We start from the raw sequence: 22,529 nt of genomic DNA, 5'->3' as shown, positions 1-22,529 counted from the left end.
CCATTCTGATGAGCTGCTGGCTCATCTCCCAGGAGCCCACATGAAGCCTGGGGCTACTGAGGCACCACCCTCCCTTCTCCTGCAATGATGAAGGTAAGGAGCATTGGAACTAGAAACCAACAGCACAAAACCACTGACTGTTCAAAAACTGATGATTACTATTCACAGCACTTCTAAGGAAAAAGAAAACAGTAGTGAGCAATAGACTTCAAGGAAGTTCTACTCTTAGGGGATTTGGCAGTACAAAGGTGGAAAGATTGAAAAGTCAAGTCTGACAAATCCATAGGGTTTATGGGGCTTCCACATCTGACAGCACTTAACAGCTGCTAATCAAGAGTGGCTGCCATGGGCAGGGAGTGCCTCTGCCCCCGCTCTGTCACTGCAATTGTCCCATCCTTTGCTCCCATGAGACTGTGAAATGCAACAGCAAGAACATTTAAATGGATTAATTCAACAACAGCTATTTCATTCCAGTCTTAGGAAATTTCTGCAGTTAAGTTCAGCATGGAAGAATGTCAGACTAGTAAATCCATGAGTTCTCTGCCCAGCACCTCAACCTTCTTCCCTCTGGGAAGGAACCACAGTCCCCTCACTGAGCCAGCAGAAACTTCATTTTCTAGAGAACCTCAGTGCTGGGCACATACCAGCATTACATGGAGTAAGAGAATAGACTGACCAAAAAATGCAGGCACTGGACAGCATTCATTTCATTTTTACTCCCAACAGCTCTAGCTTTGGAATTTTTATTTGGTTTGACATATGCTGAACACAGATCCTGTGTCAAAGATCTTCCGGGTCTGTTCCCAAGCTTCCCTCCCACCTCTTACCTGCCTGGGTGAATGACCAGTGATCCAGAACATTACTAGAGATAAGATCATGGTCAACTGAAGCTACTAAGAGAAGGCAGAAGTTGGCAGCATCATATATGACAGCAGGGACACATTTCCCCTCTAAGCCTCCTGTTCCAGGCTCCTGGAATACATGTACAGCAGTAGGACTTCTGTCAAAACATAGAGGGAGGAACAACAGGTTCCCTAGGTGTGTGCTCTCCAGAACAGGAGCATTCAGGTGCTGCCCAGCCCCACCACTGAGCCAGAAGTGCAGCAACTGCAGGCACAGCACTGTTTTGCACCAGGCTGGGGCAGGTAAAGTCCTGATCCTGGAGCTGTGCTCTTGCTGCAAGAGGAGAGGCACAGCCAGTACCTCCACCAAGGCAAGGCAGGGCCACCCTTCAGCCTGGAGTAGTTCTTGAAGATTTTTTCACATCACTTTCCTGAAGGGTCTGCATTTCCTCCTCACTCCAAAGCAGCAAGTTCCTCCAGCAGCTGCTCCTTCTCCTGCTGCAGCTCCTGCATGCGCTGTTTGTTCTGCTCCAGTCTGTCCTCGAGCCACTGCAGCAGGGGCCCACTGATGGCAGACATTTGGCTGCAGAGGTTCTTTGTGAACACTGCAAAGAGCAACCACACATCATGCCAGGACAGCACACAAAAGACTCAGTGTGCTACAACACCCCCAAAGCCAAGAGCCAGCCAAGGAAACCCTCCAGCATCCTGGCCATGGCAACCACACATCTGCACAGGAAGGTCAGAGCCAGCAGCTTCTAACAGGGAAACACCATTTCAGTGTGACCCAGGCAGGGATGACAGCTCTACAATGAAAATCTGCACACAGCTAATCACTGATGCTAATTAATTTCTAAATTTAGAAGCATCACAGAATGTCTCCTTTCCTAGATGTGTGAGAATGGACAATGGGGTGATAAAACATGGAACAGAAGTGGGATTAGGATTGACCCCATCACAGTGGCAAAAGGAAAGATGTCACACCCATGTAACACCTATAAAGTGCCAGGAGATGGAAGTGTGCATACAGGTCAGCCAGACACTGCTTTAACACTCAACAAATCCCAAATCCCCTTTCCTGTTCCAACAGAAAAAATAACCTAAACAAACCAAGCCCCAAAATCCCAAACAATCCCAAAGTCTTCCATAATTTTAACCAATTCTACAAAGCCTGAAGGATACAACATTCAGGATTCACCCAGGATTAGGGTGTTTTACAGCCTTTGAAGTTTTTAAGTTCCTAGTTATAATTCTGTTCCTGTGTAACAAGATTCCGCCATTTTGCCTCTGGGAGTAGCACCCTGGCTTGTCACATGCAAGAAAGGAATCCTTACCTGAGCCATTATGGATCTTAGTTACAGAGTCAAGATGGGTGAGGCTAAGGGAAGGAAAAGAAAACAAGTTGGAGACAAGACAGCAGGGAATTGTGTATTAGACACAGGCTGTAAAACCAGCTGCCCACAGGTACACCTAAACCTCTTCACCTGCTGAAGCCCTGCACATTCACAAGGATAACAACCCATGATAACAAAACCCCAAAATTCTGCTGCTAACCCCAGGCTCAGTTCTACAGACTTCAGTAAATTCTACAGAGGCACAGGAACTGCTAATCCTTAATTTCTACAGCTTTGCTAAGGCTTTGGTCAGTCTTTGCTAAGTCTTAAAGTCTTTGCTAAGACTTCGCAAAGTCTTAAGTACAGCAACAGTAGAACATGTCAGCAAAGACAGCCTTGAGAGGGGCAGAGCCCTGGGGCTGTTACCTGTGAATTCTCCTGTAGGCATCCTGCTCTTCTTGGCAAAGGATCTTGGGCAGCTCCACAGCTGATTCCAGACACACCTTCCCAATGGTTTCATGCGGAACAACATGAATGGGAATTTCAATCCTGTCATATCTAGAAGGGTATGAGATATAATTAAAAGCAGCAAACAAAAAACTGACTTCTACAACCTTGCAACACTTTGTCCAAGGCCTGGCAGTGCTGCACATCCACTTTTGGAACACATGCCTGAGCTGACAGGCAATGGGAAGCATTTTATATCCACATACTTGTCTTGAAGTTTAATTGTAAGGTGCAAACCTGAGGGCTTGACCTCTAGAGCTGGAAGCAAAAAGGGGGTGCTGCTACACACTGAATTGCAGCACAAATCCCCACCCTGACCTCAAATCTTAGAAGAATTATCTAGGCTAAAAGAATCCTTGCTAATCTTTAGATTCTCTTCCAGCAGCCAGCAGAGCAGAAGTGAGGAGACCCTGTGCAGGCATCTCTGTACATTTGCTCCTCACAACAGGCTGAGAAACCACTTATTAGAGACAAACCAGAGAAAGGAGAGACAAGACAAAATACAATCAGATCTAATATTCTTCTGTACTCACTCTGAGCTCTTCTGGGCCTGAACAGACTGGAAACAGGTATAGAGAATTCTACCTGTCTAAGAGAGACAGTAGAAAGTCAGATTCCAAAGGCAAAAAAACCATCTAAAAGGCAAAGACACATTCCTTTAGGAAGCTTTCAATAGAATTCCAGAGGTTTTGCTGTGATTTGCTTGCTGGAGGTACTTAGGGCATACCTTGATAAACCCTTTAATGAGGAAAAACTCTTTAGCAGCAGCTGCCTGGACAGCCTAGACCTGAGTGTCAGCTTATCTCACATGACAGCCACACCTCCTGGAGAGGCTGGAACAGGGGCAGAGCTATGTGTGCTGGGCTGGGCACCTGAGGGAAGAGCCCTGGCCCATTTCAGGCACACTCTGCAGCTGCTGGGCAGCTCAGAGTAATCATCACTTGTTCTCCTGCCCTTGGGATCACAATCCAAACCACTCCTGCTGTGCTTTCCATGTGCTCCCAGCACAGCTCTGCCCTTCTTGCAGGCTCTGCCCTGATGTTTCTCATGAGCCCCTGGAGGGTTTGCTGCCATTTTAAAGTTGCCTACCTTGGTGTTCTTGTCCTCAATGAAGCAGGAAAAGATGAGCCCCACAAACCCTTGGTCCATCATCTGATACATGGCCTGCGTGCGGACATCTGCAGGGACAGAAATGAGAGTGAGAGCTGCCCTGCTCCCCTGCAGCACTGGGAAATGATCTGCCACCTTCTGAAGGGTGACCTGGAATTTGGTAACAAATGCCACAAGCTTTATGTTTACATCCTCACTCTGGGTGACTTGAGTTCAAATAAAGAACTTGATACAATTTAAACTGTAAACAGTTAAATGTAAACAATTTTCAATGTAAATAGAAAAACTTAAAAATAGAATATGAGCACACAAAACCAAGAAATTATCTCACAGGCAGCCTGCTACCACAGGTCACCATGAAGTCCAACATATATAAGGTACTCAGGTACTTCTTTTATGAGAGTTTTTAGCTATGCATTAACACTCACAGATATCAGAACTCATCACAGCAGGCCCAGGATGCCCACAGCTTTTTTTGCTATTCCCCACACCTGAGGTGTGGTTTCTCCATCTGGAAGAACAGCAGTACCAGCAGTAGCTGATCTGTGACTCCTGGGCCACATCTGAGTCCTTGGAGAGCACACACAGCAATGGGGATACACTGGAGGGACCCCTGCAGCCCACCCAGACAATCAGGGAATGTTTCAGACTCAGAGCTGCTGCAATGTGCAGCTCTGGGGCTCAGTGACAGCCCCAGGGGCAGCAGGTGGAGTTTGCCCAGAGCCCAGGGCTGCTCTTACCCACGTGTGAGGGCCACACGGTGATGTGGGGGTGGGAGTGGTACCAGCCCACCACCCTCATGGGCCGTCCTGTCATCTCTGCCAGCCTGTGTGGGGGTCAAGGAGCCAACCAGAACCAACAGACAAAGGAAGGGCTGCATGCACAGGGGAAAACAGCAGAGCTTTAACGGGTTACCTATGAGGCAACAGAATTCCAGATCTGTCACGGACATATTTTATGAAAAATCCTTTTGTTAGGATCTTTTCTCCTGAGAAGCTGAGAGGCCTCAGGAACAAAATGTAAGCAATGGTTATCTGCTGCTGTGGAATGCAACAGGTGCATCTGGGATTGGTCTCATGTGGTTGTTTTTAATTAATGGCCAATCACAGTCAGCTGTCTCAGACTCTCTGGTCAGTCACAAGATTTTATTATCATTCCCTTCCCTTCCTTTCAAGCCTTCTGATGAAATTCTTTCTTCTATTCTTTTAGTATAGTTTTAGTATATAATTTTCTTTTAATAAAATATATATCATAAAAAAATAATTCAGCCTTCTGAACTGTGGAGTCAAGATTCTCATCTCTTCCCTCATCCTGGGACACCTGTGAACAGCACCACACAGATCCCTTTGGAGGAGTGATAAGAAACAGTGCAGGGAGCTGATGGAGCCTTTTCCCCAGCACCATCAGGAGGTACTGCTATAGAAGCAAACTGGATTTTGTTTGCATGTGGCAGCAAACCACATTTCAGCAGCTGTCCAAAGCAGCATCCCTGAGTGTGTGCAGAGAAGAGGCTCCCCAGTGCAGCACCTGGAGCTTTGCTGACCTTTCCTTTTCCACTCAGCCTCCCTGCTGAACTGCCCCTCCCTGCACTAACACACTGCAGTTTTACCTGTGACCAAATACAAAACAATGATAACTAATTTATAACATAATTCCACTGCAAGCACTGGAACCAACAAAGACTCCAGGGAAAGGCAACAGCCAGCACAGCCCTCCCAGCTGAGCAGCTGCAGCAGGAAGCAGCTGACAACTTCAAACCCACTGCAGGCCTAAAACACAGCCCATGATAAGAGCTCTGAGGTAAAGAGAGCCTGCTGCTGTTTCTGGTGAAGGATATCTCTGCTTCAGTAGAAGCAGCTGAGAGCTGCTCCGGTGAGATCTCCACACGGTCTTTCCTCTTGTCAGAGCGCCGCAGGATGATCACAGAGTGGATGTGGACGATTCGGTTGGTGTCCACCTAAGGACACAGAGGGGAAATCAGAGATTCCTCTGCCAGAGAAACAGCAACCCGCAGGGCACGGCCGCTCTGAGCAGCACAGGGCACGGGTGCGCACGGCAGAACGCGGGGGTATGGGCACGGGTACTGCAGGTGGGACCGCAGAACGCGGGGGTACAGGCATGGGAAGCCTTCCTGACTCTGAGATTCGACTCTCTCAGAGCTGACCCAGGCGCTGGCGGTTGCCAGGGCCGCAGACGAGCGGGGTGCCGGGGTAGCTCCGTGCGCGATGCCGGCGCTCACAGCCCGCGCCCCGCGTCCCCGCGCAGGCCACAACCCGCACAGGCAGCGCCGCCACCTGCCCCTCCCGGGGCCGCCCCTCCGCGGGCGGTACCTCTCCGATGCAGAGCCCCATGACCTCCTCCTTCTCGGTGCTCAGCGCGTGGTTCAGGCACACCAGGAACGCGTCCGCCTCCAGGTGCACCGCCTGCACCGCCATCTTGCCTCCCCAGGCCCGCCTGCCCTCTCCCCACCCCCTCAGCGGATCCACCAATAGCAGCGGCGCTCGCGGGCCCTCCCAACCAATCGGCGCAGCCCCCCGCGAGGCGAGTGGTGCGGCGCGGCGGAAGGGCCGTGCCGCCCACGGGAGCGGCAGCGCCGGGGTTCCGGCCGGGTTCCGCCCGGCGGCCGATGCCCGGGGCGGAGCGGCGGGGGATGGCAGGGCCGGGCCTGGATGGGACGGCCCGGCCCGATCCGGCTTAACTCCACTCGGCTCGGCCCCGGGCCCGGCCTCCGGGGCCTGCGGGCAGGCGCGGGGAGGCGGCGGGTCCGGGGGGCGGGGGACGGCTTAGCGCGGCGCACGCGGCGCGGCGGTCACGGCGCGGGTGCAGGTAGGTCATGGCGGGCCCGGCCCGGCCCCCGCCCGCCGCCGCCTCACGGCCAGGGCCGCCCGCCCGGCCCCGCCGCCCCGGCCCGGGGGAACGCGGTGGCTGTGGCGATGTGCTGCGCCCTCCTCCCTCCCGGCCGCCCCGCCATGGCCGGTCCGGTCCCACGCCTGCGCCACACCCCCTCCCCTCCGGCCCTCCCTGCCCGGCTTGGCCGCTCTGTCCCCGCTCCCGCTCCTCGGCCCGGCTCTTGCGTCCCTTCCCTCGCCCCTCTGCGTGGCTCCCCCCGCATTATGTCCATCTTTTTGTCTTCCTGTTTTTTTAGATCCCACCAAAGCTCGGCCTGCCCTCCCCACGCTGCTGGACAGCCCGGCTGGTCGGTGAGCATCTGCTACCCCTCAGTAGGTCGGGCAGAGCGGAGCGTGGAGTCAGAGGGGCTTGCTCCAGGCAGAGTAGAGTCCGAACCCCCAAGAAGAAGCTTTAGAGTGTCTCCACATGCCCTTAAGTCACCAGATCCCCGAGTTGTTGCCAGAGCTGGGCTGGGTTTTTCAGGAAGGCTCAGCACCCTCGTAGCCCTGAGGTGTGCAGGCAGCTCTGAAGCCCCAGCAGAAGGCCAGGCTGGCCAGCCTTGCTTTGGGGCTGTAACTGTGTCAGCACAGCACTGCTGAGCCTCAGCAGTGCTTCTCCTTGGTGCCTAAATGGCAGCTGAACTCCCTGTTGCTTTTTAGAACAGAAGGTGATAAAGGGTGCAGTTTATTCAGCACACTGATCTCCAGCTCTGGGGTGGTCCAAGCAGCATCTGGAGCGATTTCTGTCACTGTTTCCATAAAATATTTTAATGTACCCAACTTAAAACCAAATAAATTGTCGTCACTACAAGCTGCATTCCTCCTCCTGGCCATTTTGACATTTATCCATATATTATGGCTCAGAAATCCATCCAGGTCCCAGAACAGTGTTAAACTTCTGAGGTGGATACTAGATGGACAGAACATCTGCCACTCTTATTCCTGTCTGTGGGGACTGGGATTGGAATCTCCCCAAAACAGCACTTAGAACAGCTCAGCCTTCTACAGCTGTGTTGATGGAAATGTTCAAGTCTCAAAGGATGATGCTGCAATCCTGCAAATTTAAGCTGTTGGGGTTTTTATTGGTTGTGAAGGGGTTTTTGATAGGTTATGAAGCAGGCAGTCTAAGAACTTGGGTTTAAAATTTGTTTAAAATATAAGTAAGCTCTCTTCTCCTTCCACCCATGTCTTCCTTCAGGCTTTGTTTTTGCTTTCTAATCAAACCTACAGCAATAAGACACTGTGTATGTTTTCAGGTGCATTATCTGGGCGTGTGCTTGTGGAATCTCCAGTTTCTTTGGTGTGTTTGGGTGCTGCAGACACCTGTCCCACCCCAGTCCCATTCCTGTCCCATCCCAGTCCCATTCCTGTCCCACCCCAGACCCCATTCCTGTCCCACCCCAAACCCAACTGACGGTTTTGCCTGACCTCAAGGTTTTCCATGTGGCACTACCTGGGCACCTTCACCAAAGGCCAGACTGAGCCTTTGAGCTTTGCAGTTTTGGGGGAACTTGGGGCAAAGGGTGACAGCGCACACGAACCTCTGCCCTTTCTGCACAGTGTCCTCTGCATGAGACCTTGTTCTGTTGTCCTGGCTCTGTCACTGCTGCCATCTCCACTGCCCATGGACACAAATGTGCATGTTGTGCTTTGGTCCTGCTCCCTGTGGTTCAGCCAGGCTGAACCAGGGCAGTGTTTGGATAGGAGACCTTCCAGGAGAGCTTACCTACAGTAGGAAACACAGTTCACTTACTGAGATGTAACTTTCTATTACTGGAGCCAGTCTTGAGCCTTCTGGTTCTGGGGATGATGACCTGTAAAAATTCCAGCTTTGAATGGAATGAGAGCAAGTTCTTGGGCATTTCTGATCATGATGGAACTTTTTGCAGTTTACTGCAGAGTATCCTGGCCGAATTCCACCTGGGGTGATTATGTTCAGCTGACTGAAAATGATCAGTGGCAATTGCTGCATTTCACTGTTGGGCAGAGTTCCACACAGGGGTTTAAATTTGTAATGTGGCTTAGGGTAAAGCAGAAAGGAAAAGAATTACAGAAATGTCCTTTTAACCCTTATTCCTGAAGGCCTTGTGAGGCTTGTCAGACTGCAGTCACATTCCTCTAAATGCCAGTGATCCAGCTGGTGGGGCATTCCTTGGAATGCCTGTCCCTCATCACAGGATGGCAGCCAGAACAGTGGTGCTTTGTGTGGGGCACATACACATCCCCACACATCAAGCAAGGCAACAAACAGAATGGGTGAAAAAAAGAAGTAATAAAAGAACACTCAAAGTTTTCTTTGTGATGGTGCTGTTCAGGCTGACCCGTGGTTGGTGTTTTGTTCTCAAAAAGGCTGAGTGCTCCTTTGGCTCAAAAAGATAGAGAAACACTGATGTAAGATATGGAAGGCATCACGGAAGAGTATTTTCTGTTATATACGCAGCCCAATGTATAACAAGTTTTTTTTTTTTCTCTCCCTGACCTTCCCTCCTTTATTTTGTACCCAGATTTTCTTGCTCCTGTTTGAAATATGCCTTATAACCTTACAAGTTTTCAGAAGACCACTGTGTTTCACTGGGATAAAGAATATTGCATCTGCTTCATAGCAGGAGGATGTTGTATGTGTTACAGCTTAACTTTGTTCTACTTTACACCTAGATAAAGGATGAAGACTGTCTGTACCATTTTGATTACCTCTTCTAGGGTTCAAAGAGAATCATTTCCCCTGACCTCCATTTGCTAATGGCTCAGCTTGATCTAACTGGCACACAGATAAACGTGCTGTTAAACAAAAGTTACAGTAGCAGGAAGCACCTCAATGCCCCAAGCTCCTCTGCCCGTGTTGGTGGCTCTCTGTGACCAGCCAGAAGCCGAGTGACGCAGTCCTGAGCGCTGCTCCCGAGGAGTTTGGGTGTGAATGGACAGTGCTGCCACCCTGAGAGATGAGACAAAGGACCCTGCACCCGACAGCTCAGCGAGCTCCAAAGATGAGAGTCCTGCACACCGAGCCCTGTGCTCTGTCTCCAGAGTGATCTCCGTTGCCCGTTGAGCTCACCTCACTGCTGCTCACCAGTTTTGCTTTTGGGATTTAGACACCTCTTTTTTCCCCCCCCGTTTCACACAAAGACTGTTAATAGGACTGTTAGTGGAATGAGCAAAGCCAATACTCAAAGGGTTTAACTTTGTACCAATAGCACCTTTTGCCCCAGAATGCCTTACCAATGCCACCCGGCCCGCGTGTCCCAGTGTACGACTTGGCCTGACGTTTCCGCTGGCTTAGGCACCACCTCAGCCTCCCGAGCTGACTTTTAGGGACATTTCCGCACGTAGCATCTCATCCGAGAGTCAGACACCACCTGGCTGCCGGCTCCGGGAGCTCTCTCCGTGAATGTGCTCGGAGCTAAAGAGGCCACGTGTGCAGCCCGCGGGCCGATGCCGTCCAGCTGAGCTGCGGGAGCGCCCGAGGGATGGCACAGGGAGGGGAGGCAGGCGCTCCTCCCGTGCGGCTCTGGGTGCGCCGCGTGGGGGTTTACTGCGATGAGCACCGCAAAACCTGGCTCGTGGCTGCGGAAGAGGCAAGTGTGTGCTTTGAGCTTCCCCCTGGTTGTAGCGTTGCTGTTTCAGGTGCCTCTGCCAGTAACTGCCTGCTCTGTTTGTTACTTTCCCCCAGGAGGAAGGTATGCTGAGGGCTCGGATCCAAAGAGTTCAGGTTCCCCTGGGTGAGGCGCTGCGACCCAGCCAGCTCCCCCCATCCCGGCTGCCTCACATGTGGCAGCTGTCCCAGGGTGAGCAGTACAGGGATAGTAACTCTCGCGTTTGGGAGATAGAGCACCATCTCATGGTAAGGATGGTGGCAACAATAGAACATAGTCATTCCTGTTTGTGAAGTCATTTGAGACCCTTGAGGGACGGCAAAGGACTGTTACTTTGTTGAAGTCCATTAGCTCAACCGCAGTAACTGTAGACGTATTGAACTTTTCCTTGTCACTTACAGCTTGATGGTGTTGAAGAACTGCTGCTTAAACTCGTGCCTGGGGATTAATCTGGTATGTGCAGACATTACCCTGCTTTGTACTGTGCACTGTTTACTCCCAGTCTTTCTTTAATATGAATTTTTGTCTTTCAGGAGCAGTGGCTCTAGGAAGATGCCATTGTCTGTTTTGTACAATAAAAGGTTCTCTCTCCACTGAAATGCAGCCACCTTTGAGGTGGAAGCAGTTAAACAACACACAGCAGCATCACACAAGAGTTTAGGACAGGCAGTGGAGTATTGTGACCTAGTGAAACATCAGGGGGAGTTCTAGGTAGGCAGAATGTAATTGCCCCAAATGGAATTCGGCCAGGATGCTGCAAACAATGTCCTAGTGACACTGGAAACTGCTGTGGGCTGGTGACTTGTCAGAATCTGGACAGGCAGCAGCTCCCAGCTCTGAGCAGAGGCTCAGAGGGTTCAGTCTCACCACCACTTTCAGTGACACTGGTGCTTTCCTTAGAGGTCTCCCATTCAACTACTGGTACCACCAGCTTTTGCTTGGCTTTTGATCTTACACTGACACAGTTACAGGTGTCACAGCTGCAGAAAAATGAACTCGAGTGTCTGAAATCCTTTTCTAATGGATTTGAACAAGATGGAGCTGTCTTCCAATCTGGTTGAGGGTTTTTTTGGACAGAGGGAGAGGATTTCCAAGAGACTTCCTCCTGAAACAAAATGAAAAGAGTCCTTCTTGTTGGCTTTATGACATATACACAACTGAGTTGTTTGGTTGATTGTTTTTTTAAATGCCTTCTCCAGCTGTGGTTCCATGACTTGCCACCAAATCCTTGGTTGTGTAAAGCTCCAGAGGTGGATTCACATAAATACATGTCTCAGTAGAAGGTCTAGAGATAGAAAACTCTTAAAATTTAGTCAGCTGTGTTAATTTGAATATTTTCTGGAATCTTTGTAAATCCAAGTAGAAAAGGACACATTTTAACTAGAGAAAAGAAGAAGGCTTTTAAACTTAGTGACATGAAACTTCCTCTATTCATTGTCTCCATCATCATCTTTTAGCCAGACAGAGTTCTTGTGTATGTTGGCAGGCACCTGGAAGCAGCTGTAGATGTTTTCTGAATAATGACAGTGGGGGAAATGTGGAGCTCCTGAAAGATGTGGCTGTAGGACATTGTCTTTTCCCCACCCCCTGAAAAGAATCCTGATCTACAGTAACATTTTCCTGTCATTTTAGTTCCTGAACATGTCCCGGAAGGATCCCTGCCAGAAACAAGCCTGTGAAATACAGAAATGCTTGCAAGGTACCAAATGTCATTTTGTCTTTGGTGTCCTGATTTTTGGTGGAACTTAATTCTTTTAAATTAACCTTGTCCTTTCACCTTGAGAAGGAACAAAGCACATTAGCATTGCCTGGTTGCAAAATGAACAAAATTATAATGTCTGATTTTAATAGAATTGCTTTGTGCTTAATTGTAAATAATGAGACCTCATTAGTATGAAGCAGATCATTAGTAACAGTAATGTGCTTGTAGAGTTCTCCATGCTGGCAGTGAGATCCCAGGTGTATTTTTGGGACTCAGCTGTGGGCAGGGAGAGCTAGACATTTATAATAAGCTCTCTTATAGTGTGGTTAGTGAGGGAGTAGGTGGATGGTATGAGAAGACTGCAGAGCTGCTCCAGGGGTGTTTGTTTCAAGAATTCTGTCAGGAACAGGTTAGGTGATCTGTCCTCAAGGTGTGAAATGGTCTTCATGTCCCCCGCAATTGTCTAGAGACAATTAGGACCTTTAATGTCCTCATGGTTTGGAGCATTCTCCCATGAGGGACTGCCTTCTCTCCCTGTACTATCTCACTTAAAAGCTGATGGATGACCTGTTTTGGTCCCATCTGTGGCAATGTTCTTTTTATAACATTTGTGGAAGTTATTCCAAGTGTTTTGCCCGTGTAGGTTTGTGTACAGTGTTGATCTGAATGGTTAAGTGTTGGCAGAGAAGTCTTTGCTGCATGTACAGTCACTGTCACTGCTGCAGTTCATGTTTTGTGCTGTGACCTCTCTGATGGGCACAGATGAAGCAGCTGTTGACAGAGAACAAAGCAATTTTCCCCTCTAAAAATTAAAGTACAGAGCCTTAATTGCACAGTCACTGTACCCAATGTGTGAGATGGAGGGTGGGAGCTGCACCTTTGGGAGATGTTGACTTCTCAAAAGTCATTGTTCCAAAGATCTTGCTGCTCTTTTGTGAGACTGAATGCCTGCTGTAAATCTCTTTTGTGTTCTCCTATCTGTGTGTGACTTTCAGCAATGCATCCTTGACAGATGATGGTGTGCCTGTAGGTAGCTACAGTTTTAGAAACAAAGCTGCAAAGGCAGAGGGACAGTTAGGAGAGCCTTGGAGCACTCATCAACTGCAGATTATGGCAGAGAGAGATCAGCTCTCCTCTCCAAGGGCCTGCCGTGCCTCCTGGGCTGCCAGCTTGCAGAAATCACCACAACCTTTTTCTCAGGGGTGATGTCTGTGTTTGTATTACAGCTCACTCACCAACCCAGTCAGGGAATTCATAGCTCAGTGATCACAGCAGCGTGGTTTGCTCATTAACCAGAAGGTGTTCACTGCTGCTTTTGGGGCTCTCCATGGGTGCTGTGTGTCTCACATGATGCTGCTGTTGCTTCTTTTAATATTTTAAAAGTCAGAGTGCAGCTGCGTAGTGCTTGCAGCTCTCATCCAGGGCAGAGCAGGGGGCTGTGCATGCCCTGTGTTTCTGGGCAGACAGGCAGGTGGTTCTTAACTCAAACCAGACTGAGTCTCTTCCTGCAGGGTTCCTCTCTGAGTCACAGCGAGCCACAGCCTTAGATAGCTGTGAGCAAGGAAATGATGGAGTGCTTGTAAGCAGCTGAAGAGCTGGGCAGGGTGTGCTCCCTCAGGGAACAAAGCCTGTTCCTCTCTGCAGACCTGGTGTCTCCTTCTTTTCCAGCGAACAACTACGTGGAGTCCAAGTGTGAAGCTGCGCTCCAGGAGATGCGGAAATGCTGCGCTCGGTACACCAAGGGCAGGTCCGTCTGTTGTTCAGGGTTTGAGAGGGAAGAAATGGAGAGAGAAAAGGCTAAGTTGACTTCAAAAGGAATTTCCCCACCACCTCAGTAACACAAAGCATGGACTCACTTGAAGAGCTCGTGTGTGTTTTTTCAAGCCTTCTTTAGACTTTCAGAAAAGCCAGATTGCTCCTGGAACACACCGTTCAGCACACCAAAAAGCATTACACAGTACCAACATATGGCCTGGTTAACAAACTTTATTTTCTGTACGAAAACATAATCTATGTTGCCTCTGCATCACACCTGTGAAATGTCAACTTGATGTTTTTAGGATGCTTACCTTACTCTAATCCATCCTTGCTCTAAAAATGGAGAATTGGAACCGAGTTATTCTGGCTTCTGGAGGGAGAGGTACAGGAAATGAGCTCAGAAGAGTGAGTTTAAATGTGAAACAAACCCATCTTGATACAACAAAGGTATTGCTGCCACCGTGCAGTAGTTCCAGACAACATTTGCCTGTCCAGTGGTTCAAGCTCAAGAACGGGCATCAGGTCTGATGATTGTTCCTAAGTCTTGTATAGATCATGAGTGACTGCAAGTCACTTTGCCTAAGTGCCTCACTTTTCCACTGGACAGAGTTGTTTATTTTATATTTGAATTGCCTACACGCTGCTATTTGCATGATAAAGATAAAGATGTTACAGGAATATAATTTCAGGGATTGCTACAGGGATAGGATATTTTTTTAAAAAAGCAATATTCATTTGAAAGATTTGACTGTTGATACAAAATTTATAAATTTATGTCTAATTGAACACCTTTAAGCAATATGCTTTGAATCCAAGTCTAGTTAAAACTGCTGATACCCAAAGGCCTGTCACAGAGCCCTGGGCTAGATCCAAGAACTGACTTAGGTGCTGCTTACTGAACAAGCAGTTGTAGGCAGTTACTTTCCACACAACATTCCAGACTCACTCCCAAGCCAGCTGTGTCTGGACCCCAGGAGAGATTTCCAGAAGCTCTCGGCCATGCAGCAGAATTTCCTGTGACCTGTAGGAAGAGCTCATAGACAGGTTCCTGCACCACCCTTCAGAGCTGCCTGTCTTGCTGTCCCCTGTAGCAGGAGTCCAGGCACCCAAATATCAGGCTCCCAACCCACTAGCCCTAACTCTGTATTAGATCTAGCCGTAAAGGACTTTTGTGCTGTGATCAAGTACAACTTACTTATGAAATAGAGCTTCTATAAACCACTGAGGTCTAGGCACAATAGTTGTGTGTACTGAAGCCTAGAAGAGCAAACCATCTGTATTCACTGCTCTGAAATACCATGGTACAAAATAAACGACTGGAACATATTGTGGTCTCTGCTTGTTTGTCGAGCTGCAAGCCGGGCGCCTTGGCTGCCATTCTCAGCCCAGAGCCATGTGAGATCATGTTTCAATAGAAGCTGCTTGATATTTTTGTAACTGGGGCTGAAGATCAGAATAATTTAGGGCTTGTCTTCCCCTCCCACTGCCATCCCACTCAAGAAAAAACCTTTAAGACAAAACAGGGGGTTTAGTGTCCCTGAAAAGTAGGGAAAAGTGATGACAATGTTGTGAATCACCTCAAGCACTGACAAGTAGCTAATTTTTCTCTTTTGCCCTATCTGAGCAGGAATAGTGGAAAGAAAGTCACTAATAGATAAATAGATAAAACATATATTTAGATATATTTAGAAAAATCTAGATAAATAGATAAAAGATATATATTTAGGCTCCTGTTGCACCTATGAAAAAGAAATAGCCTTGTCTCCATGCCCATTTGAAATTGGGTGGAACAAACTTTCTCAGCAGAGGCAACCCAGGCTGGCTACAGACCAACCTCCTGCCCTAGCAGCATCCCACTTCTTGGGAATATGTGTTGATTGGTGCCAGGATGATCATGAAGAGGGATTTATTAGGGTAGCCCAGATTACCTGCATGGATGAGGGGAGGCTGGTATCCCCATAAACTCATTTATGTTGGAAAAGACCTTTAAGGTCAAGTCCAACCATTCCCCCAGCACTGCCAAGTTGACCACTAAGCCATGTCCCCAAGTGCTACCTGCCACATCCTGCTGCTGTGGGTGCTCCCCTCAGTCACAGTGAGACAGGAACGTGCTGGTTCCCAGGAAGCCAACAGACCTCACACAGAGAAGCATTTAGAGCAAAACTGTTTAATAAAATATCACTTCAACAAGCATTTACATACAATATATAAAACCACTTTAAAAGCCTAATGTGTTTGAAATCATCTCAGAGTGTAACAGATGTCAGAAGTTGTTGAAACAACACTAAAAGGAGCAGGAGTGGGGAGGGGAACGGACACCTCATCTTGGCACCTGCAGCAATGAAAATGCATCCCCACAGAGAGTGATCCAGCATCAAAGCTTCCAGTGTTGCCCCACAGCATCAAACAGTGCCAGCCCTGAGCCCAACACCAGCACAGCAGAAAGATTTGCCACATCCTGATGTGCTTATCCATTCCCTGCCTACATTCACATCAAACTCAGCATCAATGTTAATTGTTTCCCCTTTCAGCAGCATTTTAGCTCCCTCTCTGGGCCATTTCTCTCTGTAGCAAACTGGGACTTGAGCAGAGCTTGCCCCACCTAGGGCTGAGCAGAAGTAGTGACTTACTTGAGCCAGAAAAGCATCCCTAAGGTCTGTTAATGATTTGCTTTGAGCTTTGTCGTTGGAGACAGCTTTGTGGAGATCAGTGCATCTCAGAAGTTGTGTTCTGCAGCCCACCCAGCCAAAGAGCAGCAATGCTGTGGTCCTACAGGAACAAGAGATACCTTGCAAGACCAATGTATCTATTTATGCATGTTCACATCTGCAGATCCTACAGAAAAACAAACCAAATCCCAAAAAACCCCACCACCACTGTCTGTAACTCCACTGCTAAACAGCAATTTATTGAAGACCTATTTGCTGCATCCCATCACTCCTGCAGTCCAGAATGGCCTTTATGGAGGCCATTGTTAAAGGATGTGAGCCCAGCTACTCCTTCATTCTCCTTGGCCATGTATGGCAGGACAGAAGCAAAGACAGCAACTTCTATCTCCTGATTACCTGCAGCCTCTTTTCAGATCCTGAAGGTGAGGAAAACCTCAGCTAAATCAATGTGGTGCTATATGGGCACCTCAATCAGCAGAGCTGAAACACAATTACCAACTGCAAGTGCTCATTCCAAACCCTCTAGTGGAAGAACCCAGCATTTCAGCTCTGCCAGCAGCTCTCAGGGGAAGATCCCCTTTCCAGCCATACTGAGAGCAGCAGATCACAAAGCCTTGGCACAGCACTGGAAATGGGGTGCAGCTGCTGAGCCAGGTGCTGCAAACCACCCACCCATGAGTGTCACTGTGCCCTACCATGTTTCCCATTGGAAGATGAGCTGACTTTCACATAAAATCCCACATTCTGGGCAAGAACTCCTACCTATACCTGCTGGAGGACATCACCACGTTGTCAGACAAGTCTCTGTGCTTGCAGAATACCCTGGGGGATGTTTGTTTGTACTGCACACAACTGCACTGAGTCAGACTGTCCAAAAACAGCTGAGCTCTACACCTGGGTTGCCTCATCTCCTGCAGGAGAAAGGCTGAAGCTGATGGAATAAAGCAAACAGCTTTTCTTGTGGAAATGGCAAACACAAAGAAGGAACATAACTGAGGCAGAAATATGCAAATGAACTGCTCTCACAAGAGCATGGTTTGGTTTTCACTAAAGTTTTGTCATTTCAGTTGCTTGCAGAGACCAGGGAGAAGGAATTTGTGCTCTTCAGAGGCAAGCAAAGGACTGCACTCCAGATTTCACATCATCCCCCTTTCTCCAGTACAGCTGGCAACAGGGTCCTGGACCAGTACAGTGTACCCTAACCAGGGATGCATTTCCTGTCTACAATCCTGTTCCACATGGTTACAGCTCAAGGAGCATCACCAATGCCAAAGTGACCAGAGAAGGCTGTGGTAGACATGGAAAGCCCAGTCAGAGGCCCAGAGTGATTTACAGTAAGTGGCACAGCCAGGCTGGGCCTGCTGGAAGCAGGAGAGAGCCTCAAAGGCTGAGCAGTCAGGTGGTTCTGCAGAACAGAACTTGGTGACTTTCAGAACACATGATGAGGAAAGGGCCTGGAGAGTCAGCCTCAGTGCTCAGTTTCCATCAGCAGTGCCAGTGCTGCAATTCCAGTATGGGGAAGGATACCAGCAGAAACAAAGCCAAATGGCCATTTATGTGCAGTGAAACAGCAGAGGGAGGGCAGGAAAATCCATATTCCCCTGTCCTGGACACAGCTCAGGCAGCTTTGACACTTCTGCATCCACTCCAGGATTGTCAACCACATTTTGGATTGCACAGATCACCTCTGTGCAGAGGGAAGCAGAGGTGTTCCAGATACCAGGGCAGGAATACTGAAAGCTAAATTGTAGTGAAGAGCTGACACATATAGAGTGGTGAAGAGTCTGACACAATATACTGGCAGACAAAGGTACACAAAACAGTCCTGAGCACCTGCAAGAAGCACATTTAAGAGGTTTCTCTGCCACTACATTTTTATGAAGTTGAAACTCATCAGAAAATTTGAGTCTGGGTGTATTTGGTGGGAAATCATGATACACTGGGAGTTGTAAGCTTCCAGACCAACCCCAGCACACTAACAGCCCAGACAGAAGAAAAAGGTGGAAATCAGAAACAGTGTTGTAAGAAATAAGGGCTGGAACCTGTGAGCAGATGGGACTGAGTCTGTTGGCAACATCCTTTGACTTCTAAGTGAGAGATAACAGCAGTAGAGGAGGGGAGGGGAGGTTGGGCACGAGAGGAGAGTGCAGCTTCTAGGATGCCATTCCAAACATGAATCCTCCAGCAAACCCTCCAGTCAGGATAGCATTCTTCTTCAGAAATATGACCACCTAAGCAGGGGTGAGAAGAGACAACAGTGTTCAACAACATCAGGCCTCCCACTGACCCTCCTGCTAAGAAGAAATCCCTCAGTCAGGCTGTTCTTGAGGCAAGTGATGCTCACAGAGATGCCACTGCTCAGATTTGGGAAAACTTCCTACCTAATGACCTCCCCTCCCTAAGTGCACCAGCACACAGCCAGATCTTCACCCTGCTCAGTCACGAGCAGCCAGCTCCTCCAGAAGAATGCTGTGGGAAATTATGTTTTCCTAAATTCTAGGCAGGCAACATCCACAACTTTTGCCATCTCTCCCATTTTGCTGTCATGCAAGAATTCCCTCCTTGTATTTGCACAACTGAACATCTGTAACAGCTGAACATCTGTAACAGCTCAAGAGGCAATCCTGTTTTCTGCTGTCCCTCCAGCACATGCCCTGGGAGAGCTGTCTCACCTCATCCACTCTGCTTTTCACTTCTGGAGGCATTTTATCACCACTGGTGTGAAATTTCAGCTGCTGCTTGGCTTTGTTCATGTCCCGCTGTATTAGGTTCCAGTCCACCTTGATGTATCCTGTGTGGTTTGCAATCTAGAGTTTTGAGGATTAGAAAAAAGTTCTTTAGTCCTGCATAACCACGGCTAAACAGCCTCCTTGCTCACCCACCTTCCCTGACCACAGCCACCTCCCACTCACTGGGGGGCACACTGGCTTAAGAATTGAACAGAACACCGCCCTGGAGCTGTGTCAAGTGCTCTGCAACATTTGTCTCCCACAGTACTCCCCAGCTGCTGGGCACACACTGCAGCCTAGCCTGCTTCAGCCTCTGTTCCTCAATGTAAAGCTGGTATCACCTCCCCCTCACAACTGCCATGGATATTGTTGGGACTCCCTGCAGTTCTCCTGCTGCTGTGGGTGGACACAGCTATTAATAGCCCATTCCTCTCAAACTATTTTATCTGCTCAGGGTGATTCAGCTGTGGAACTCCCTCTGCCCAGAGCAAGCTTTTGACTTTCAGCAGAACAAGCAGAACCAGGAGAGTGAGGGAGAATGAGTCACACACAAGACCTGAGGAGCAAACAGGTGAGAGCTGAACAAGGCCTGAGAGCTGCTCTAGGATGCCCCAGATGCATGAACACATCCCAGCAACTTCCCTCAATGCCAGGGCCCATGGAAACCAGCAGAGGTGGTAGAGGATGGAGAGAGAGATCTCCTTTCTCTCCTCTTCCCCAGTGCTTTACAGCGAGCCCCATCAGTGCTGGCTGGACTCCTTGGGAAGCCAGGCTGGCAGGAAGCATGGCACAGATATGGGTAAATCCCTCCTGACATGCAGGGCTGTTCCTCCAGGGACACCATGTCCACAGCCAGACAGCTGAAGCTGTCTCATGCTCCACTCAGGCTCTCCTGTGCCTTTGGCCTGGCCTTTGGTAGCAGATCCCCAGTGGATGTACACTGGCAATCCTGCACTGGTTTATGCACACTGACCCTGCTTTGCTGTCACATCCATGTGCCCTGGGGAACACACACCTCTGACATTCACAGCCACACAAAGCCCCTGGCAGAGAGGGGTCTGACCCCACATGCCCCGACAGGCAGTGGTTCCTAGAGAGACCTTTGTCCCCAGCAGCACAGTTCTCAGAAAGCCTGGGCTGCTGTTCATACACACCTGAAGAAGGAAAAAGCCTCCTCCCACTGCTGTCGCTGCCAGCTTTCCAACTTTCTGGAAGAGGAATCCAGTACACCTACAAATCAAGCAGCATTCAGTCAGGAGAATGAAACACCTCACACACAACTCATTGTGCTTCCCACAGGCAAGGCTGCCTTTGGCAGCAGTTACCCAAGACTGGAGACAGCCTGACAAGCTGCAGAAGAAACCCATGTGCAACCAGAGAGAAGGATTTGCATCCAGACAAAATTGATGCTTTATAGCTTTTCACTTTGTGCTGGCACATTCCAGCCTTTTTCTGTTTGGTTCTTATGTCTTCAACTTCATCCTTCTCCCAAAAGAGTAACCAGAAACCTGTGATTTCCCCAAAATCAACAAGTGATTTTACATTTTGATGTTGTTTTTTTTTAAACTGGTATCATGTCTGAGGGGAAATTAGGGAGCACATGTGCTGCTCCATGACAGAGCACAGGGAGCAAATCACAACGCTCTTTCTTACTTATTTGTAAAGTAAGCAGCAAACAACTACTTATTTTACCTTTTCATTTCTCAGGAGAGAAAAAAGATGGAACAAGCACACAGCAGTGACCTAAGGCTGGTCTCCAAAATGGGTACCTGCTTTCAGCATGAAAAACATTCCTGCAGCCAGCACCACCCCATTGCTCAGTCAGGCAGCCATGGGCTGGTGTGCTGTGCCACCCAAACCACACTTCCCTTGGAACACAGTTTCCTTATGAGCATTGCAAACAACACAGCAGCCTACCTTGACCCATTTCTGAATACACTTAGAGAAGATAAAAGAGAGAGGTGGCCAGGTCACACCTCTGTGAGAAGACAAAGCTCTGTCATACACTGTTAAATAATTACCCCATTGCCAGGTGAAGATGAGGGTCATGGTAAGAGGCAAAGCAATGATTACACAAAATTTTCAACTCAAACGATGCTGTGGGAATGAAGTTACAAATAGAGTCACACTCAGTCCCAGCTACAAGTGACAGGAAACCCTGGGAACTGTGAGCCCAGGAGGTTTTTAATGCAGATGCCTAAAGCACACCCACCTCCAGTGGAGAAGGCATCCTTGTTTCAAGGGGTTCATATCTGCCTGTCCTAATTCAACAGCACCACTTTTTGCCAGAAGTTAAAAATAATTACAGACTGGCGCAATTTTCTTCCCTTCGAGACAGTCCCGGTGCTTTAAGTTACAGACAGCATTTAGGACGTCCCAGAGCTGAGCAGACCATGCCAGGGGAGAGCAGGCTGAGCGCCCGCCTCCTCTGAGTGACTGCCACGCGATCGCCCAGCACCTGTCCGTGTGACCCCAGGGACGCAGCCAGCGCCTGCCGTGAGCAGCAAGGGCAGCCCCGGCCCCTCTTACCATCCCGTGACCCCTCCGATCACCAGCTGCGTGGCCACATTGTACTTCTCAGCGCTCGACCCCGAGCTGGGGGCGAACATCTTGCGCCACCATGGTCTGTTCTTGGTGTACTCCGCCAGGTCCAGCACGTTGAACGTGTCGTCCTTCGCACCTGCAGGCACCTGGAGAGGCTCAGTGCTGGGACCACGGTACCACAGCCCCCAGCCGCTGCCCGGTGCCTGCCCAGGGGCACAGCAGCCCTGCCCAGACACACAGCTCACGGGGACCGACACTCCCCAGGCCTCCGGCAATCCCCACGTCCCTCAGCCCCCTCCCAGGGCCTCCGGGACCCCGTGCCCGGCACCGCTCACTCCCTCGGGGCCCATGCCCGGAGCCGCCCCCTCGGGCCCTCAAGCGGGGCCAGGCCCCGGCAGCCGCCGCCGCGCGGTGCAAAGGGAGCGACACCGCGCTCTGCAGCGGGGAGGCCGAGCTGGGGGAGCCGGGGACCCGCCGCCAGGGGGAGAGGGGTGGAGGGACCCGCGCCCCGAGCCCCGAGCCATCCCCGGCCAGCCCGGCCCGGCCCACCTCCGCCCGGCCCACCTCCGCCCGGCACCGCCATGACGCCGCTGCGCTCCGCGCAGGCGCGGGCACGGCGCGCGTCACCGGGAGCGCGCGGCAGCGGGGCCGGGGGAGAGGGACCGGGAGAGAGGGAACGGGAGAGACGGGCGGGACAGGGGCGGGGAGAGGGGCGGGCACGGGGAGAGGCAGGTCGGGAGAGAGGGGCGGGAAGGAAGAAAGAGGGGCCCGAGGGGAAGGGGGCGCAAGGGGAGGAACGGGAGCGCGCATGGGGGCAGCGGGGCCGTGGCCGTGCACGGGGCGCGCCCGGGCCCTG

At 50.0% G+C, this 22,529-nt stretch overlaps 4 protein-coding genes across 8 annotated transcripts; 2 read left to right on the top strand and 2 right to left on the bottom strand.

The window, feature by feature from the left end:
• Positions 1–705: 705 nt before the first annotated feature.
• BRCC3 (BRCA1/BRCA2-containing complex subunit 3) lies at positions 706–6,241 on the bottom strand. Its single transcript, XM_036402398.2, has 8 exons — positions 6,124–6,241; positions 5,631–5,750; positions 4,534–4,621; positions 3,773–3,861; positions 3,217–3,272; positions 2,603–2,734; positions 2,177–2,220; positions 706–1,447 (listed from the first exon to the last, which is right to left on the bottom strand). Exons 1-8 carry the CDS (start codon positions 6,226–6,228, stop codon positions 1,296–1,298), a joined length of 786 nt encoding a protein of 261 aa, XP_036258291.1. The 5' UTR covers positions 6,229–6,241; the 3' UTR covers positions 706–1,295.
• Positions 6,242–6,462: 221 nt separating this feature from the next.
• CMC4 (C-X9-C motif containing 4) lies at positions 6,463–15,057 on the top strand. 4 transcript variants are annotated; one of them, XM_036402177.2, is made up of 4 exons: positions 6,595–6,619; positions 6,939–6,993; positions 11,904–11,970; positions 13,642–15,057. In XM_036402177.2, exons 3-4 carry the CDS (start codon positions 11,913–11,915, stop codon positions 13,809–13,811), a joined length of 228 nt encoding a protein of 75 aa, XP_036258070.1. In that variant the 5' UTR covers positions 6,595–6,619; positions 6,939–6,993; positions 11,904–11,912; the 3' UTR covers positions 13,812–15,057. The 4 variants fall into 4 exon arrangements, with proteins under 4 accessions (XP_054372276.1, XP_036258072.1, XP_036258070.1 ...); XM_054516301.1 differs by lacking the exons at positions 11,904–11,970; positions 13,642–15,057 and adding an exon at positions 9,186–9,273 and having other exon boundaries at positions 6,463–6,619; XM_036402179.2 differs by lacking the exon at positions 6,939–6,993 and having other exon boundaries at positions 6,537–6,619.
• Positions 10,131–11,935, top strand: MTCP1 (mature T cell proliferation 1). The gene is made up of 4 exons (XM_036402180.2): positions 10,131–10,253; positions 10,349–10,519; positions 10,673–10,724; positions 11,904–11,935. Exons 1-3 carry the CDS (start codon positions 10,146–10,148, stop codon positions 10,718–10,720), a joined length of 327 nt encoding a protein of 108 aa, XP_036258073.1. The 5' UTR covers positions 10,131–10,145; the 3' UTR covers positions 10,721–10,724; positions 11,904–11,935.
• An 825-nt stretch (positions 15,058–15,882) lies between the features above and the next one.
• Positions 15,883–22,294, bottom strand: FUNDC2 (FUN14 domain containing 2). 2 transcript variants are annotated; one of them, XM_036402156.1, is made up of 5 exons: positions 22,238–22,294; positions 21,659–21,809; positions 20,284–20,359; positions 19,073–19,207; positions 15,883–18,631 (listed from the first exon to the last, which is right to left on the bottom strand). In XM_036402156.1, the coding sequence occupies exons 1-5, from the start codon at positions 22,254–22,256 to the stop codon at positions 18,554–18,556; spliced, it is 459 nt and encodes a 152-aa protein (XP_036258049.1). In that variant the 5' UTR covers positions 22,257–22,294; the 3' UTR covers positions 15,883–18,553. The 2 variants fall into 2 exon arrangements, with proteins under 2 accessions (XP_036258049.1, XP_036258048.1); XM_036402155.2 differs by having other exon boundaries at positions 22,223–22,285.
• Between the last annotated feature and the right edge of the window lie 235 nt (positions 22,295–22,529).

The sequence above is a fragment of the Molothrus ater genome, chromosome 14 (genome assembly GCF_012460135.2).
Source record: "Molothrus ater isolate BHLD 08-10-18 breed brown headed cowbird chromosome 14, BPBGC_Mater_1.1, whole genome shotgun sequence".
Lineage (NCBI taxonomy): Eukaryota > Metazoa > Chordata > Aves > Passeriformes > Icteridae > Molothrus > Molothrus ater.
The sequence above is the reverse complement of the archived record's forward strand: the minus strand, read 5'-3'. Positions and strand labels throughout refer to the sequence as shown.

Excerpts from the sequence above, each read along its gene's own strand:
- BRCC3 (XM_036402398.2), bottom strand. The coding sequence starts at position 6,228 with ATGGCGGTGCAGGCGGTGCACCTGGAGGCGGACGCGTTCCTGGTGTGC. Across the intron at positions 3,273-3,772 it reads TTGAGGACAAGAACACCAAG|ACAGGTAGAATTCTCTATAC; the intron begins GTAGGCAACTTT and ends TGTCTCTCTTAG. Across the intron at positions 1,448-2,176 it reads TAAGATCCATAATGGCTCAG|TGTTCACAAAGAACCTCTGC; the intron begins GTAAGGATTCCT and ends TGCTCTTTGCAG.
- CMC4 (XM_036402176.2), top strand. The coding sequence starts at position 6,727 with ATGTGCTGCGCCCTCCTCCCTCCCGGCCGCCCCGCCATGGCCGGTCCG. Across the intron at positions 6,994-11,903 it reads CTGGACAGCCCGGCTGGTCG|TTCCTGAACATGTCCCGGAA; the intron begins GTGAGCATCTGC and ends CTGTCATTTTAG. Across the intron at positions 11,971-13,641 it reads AATACAGAAATGCTTGCAAG|CGAACAACTACGTGGAGTCC; the intron begins GTACCAAATGTC and ends CTTCTTTTCCAG.
- FUNDC2 (XM_036402155.2), bottom strand. The coding sequence starts at position 22,256 with ATGGCGGTGCCGGGCGGAGGTGGGCCGGGCGGAG. Across the intron at positions 21,810-22,222 it reads CGGAGGTGGGCCGGGCGGAG|GTGCGAAGGACGACACGTTC; the intron begins GTGGGCCGGGCC and ends AGGTGCCTGCAG. Across the intron at positions 20,360-21,658 it reads ATCGGAGGGGTCACGGGATG|GTGTACTGGATTCCTCTTCC; the intron begins GTAAGAGGGGCC and ends CTTGATTTGTAG.
- MTCP1 (XM_036402180.2), top strand. The coding sequence starts at position 10,146 with ATGGCACAGGGAGGGGAGGCAGGCGCTCCTCCCGTGCGGCTCTGGGTG. Across the intron at positions 10,254-10,348 it reads GGCTCGTGGCTGCGGAAGAG|GAGGAAGGTATGCTGAGGGC; the intron begins GCAAGTGTGTGC and ends ACTTTCCCCCAG. Across the intron at positions 10,520-10,672 it reads AGATAGAGCACCATCTCATG|CTTGATGGTGTTGAAGAACT; the intron begins GTAAGGATGGTG and ends TGTCACTTACAG.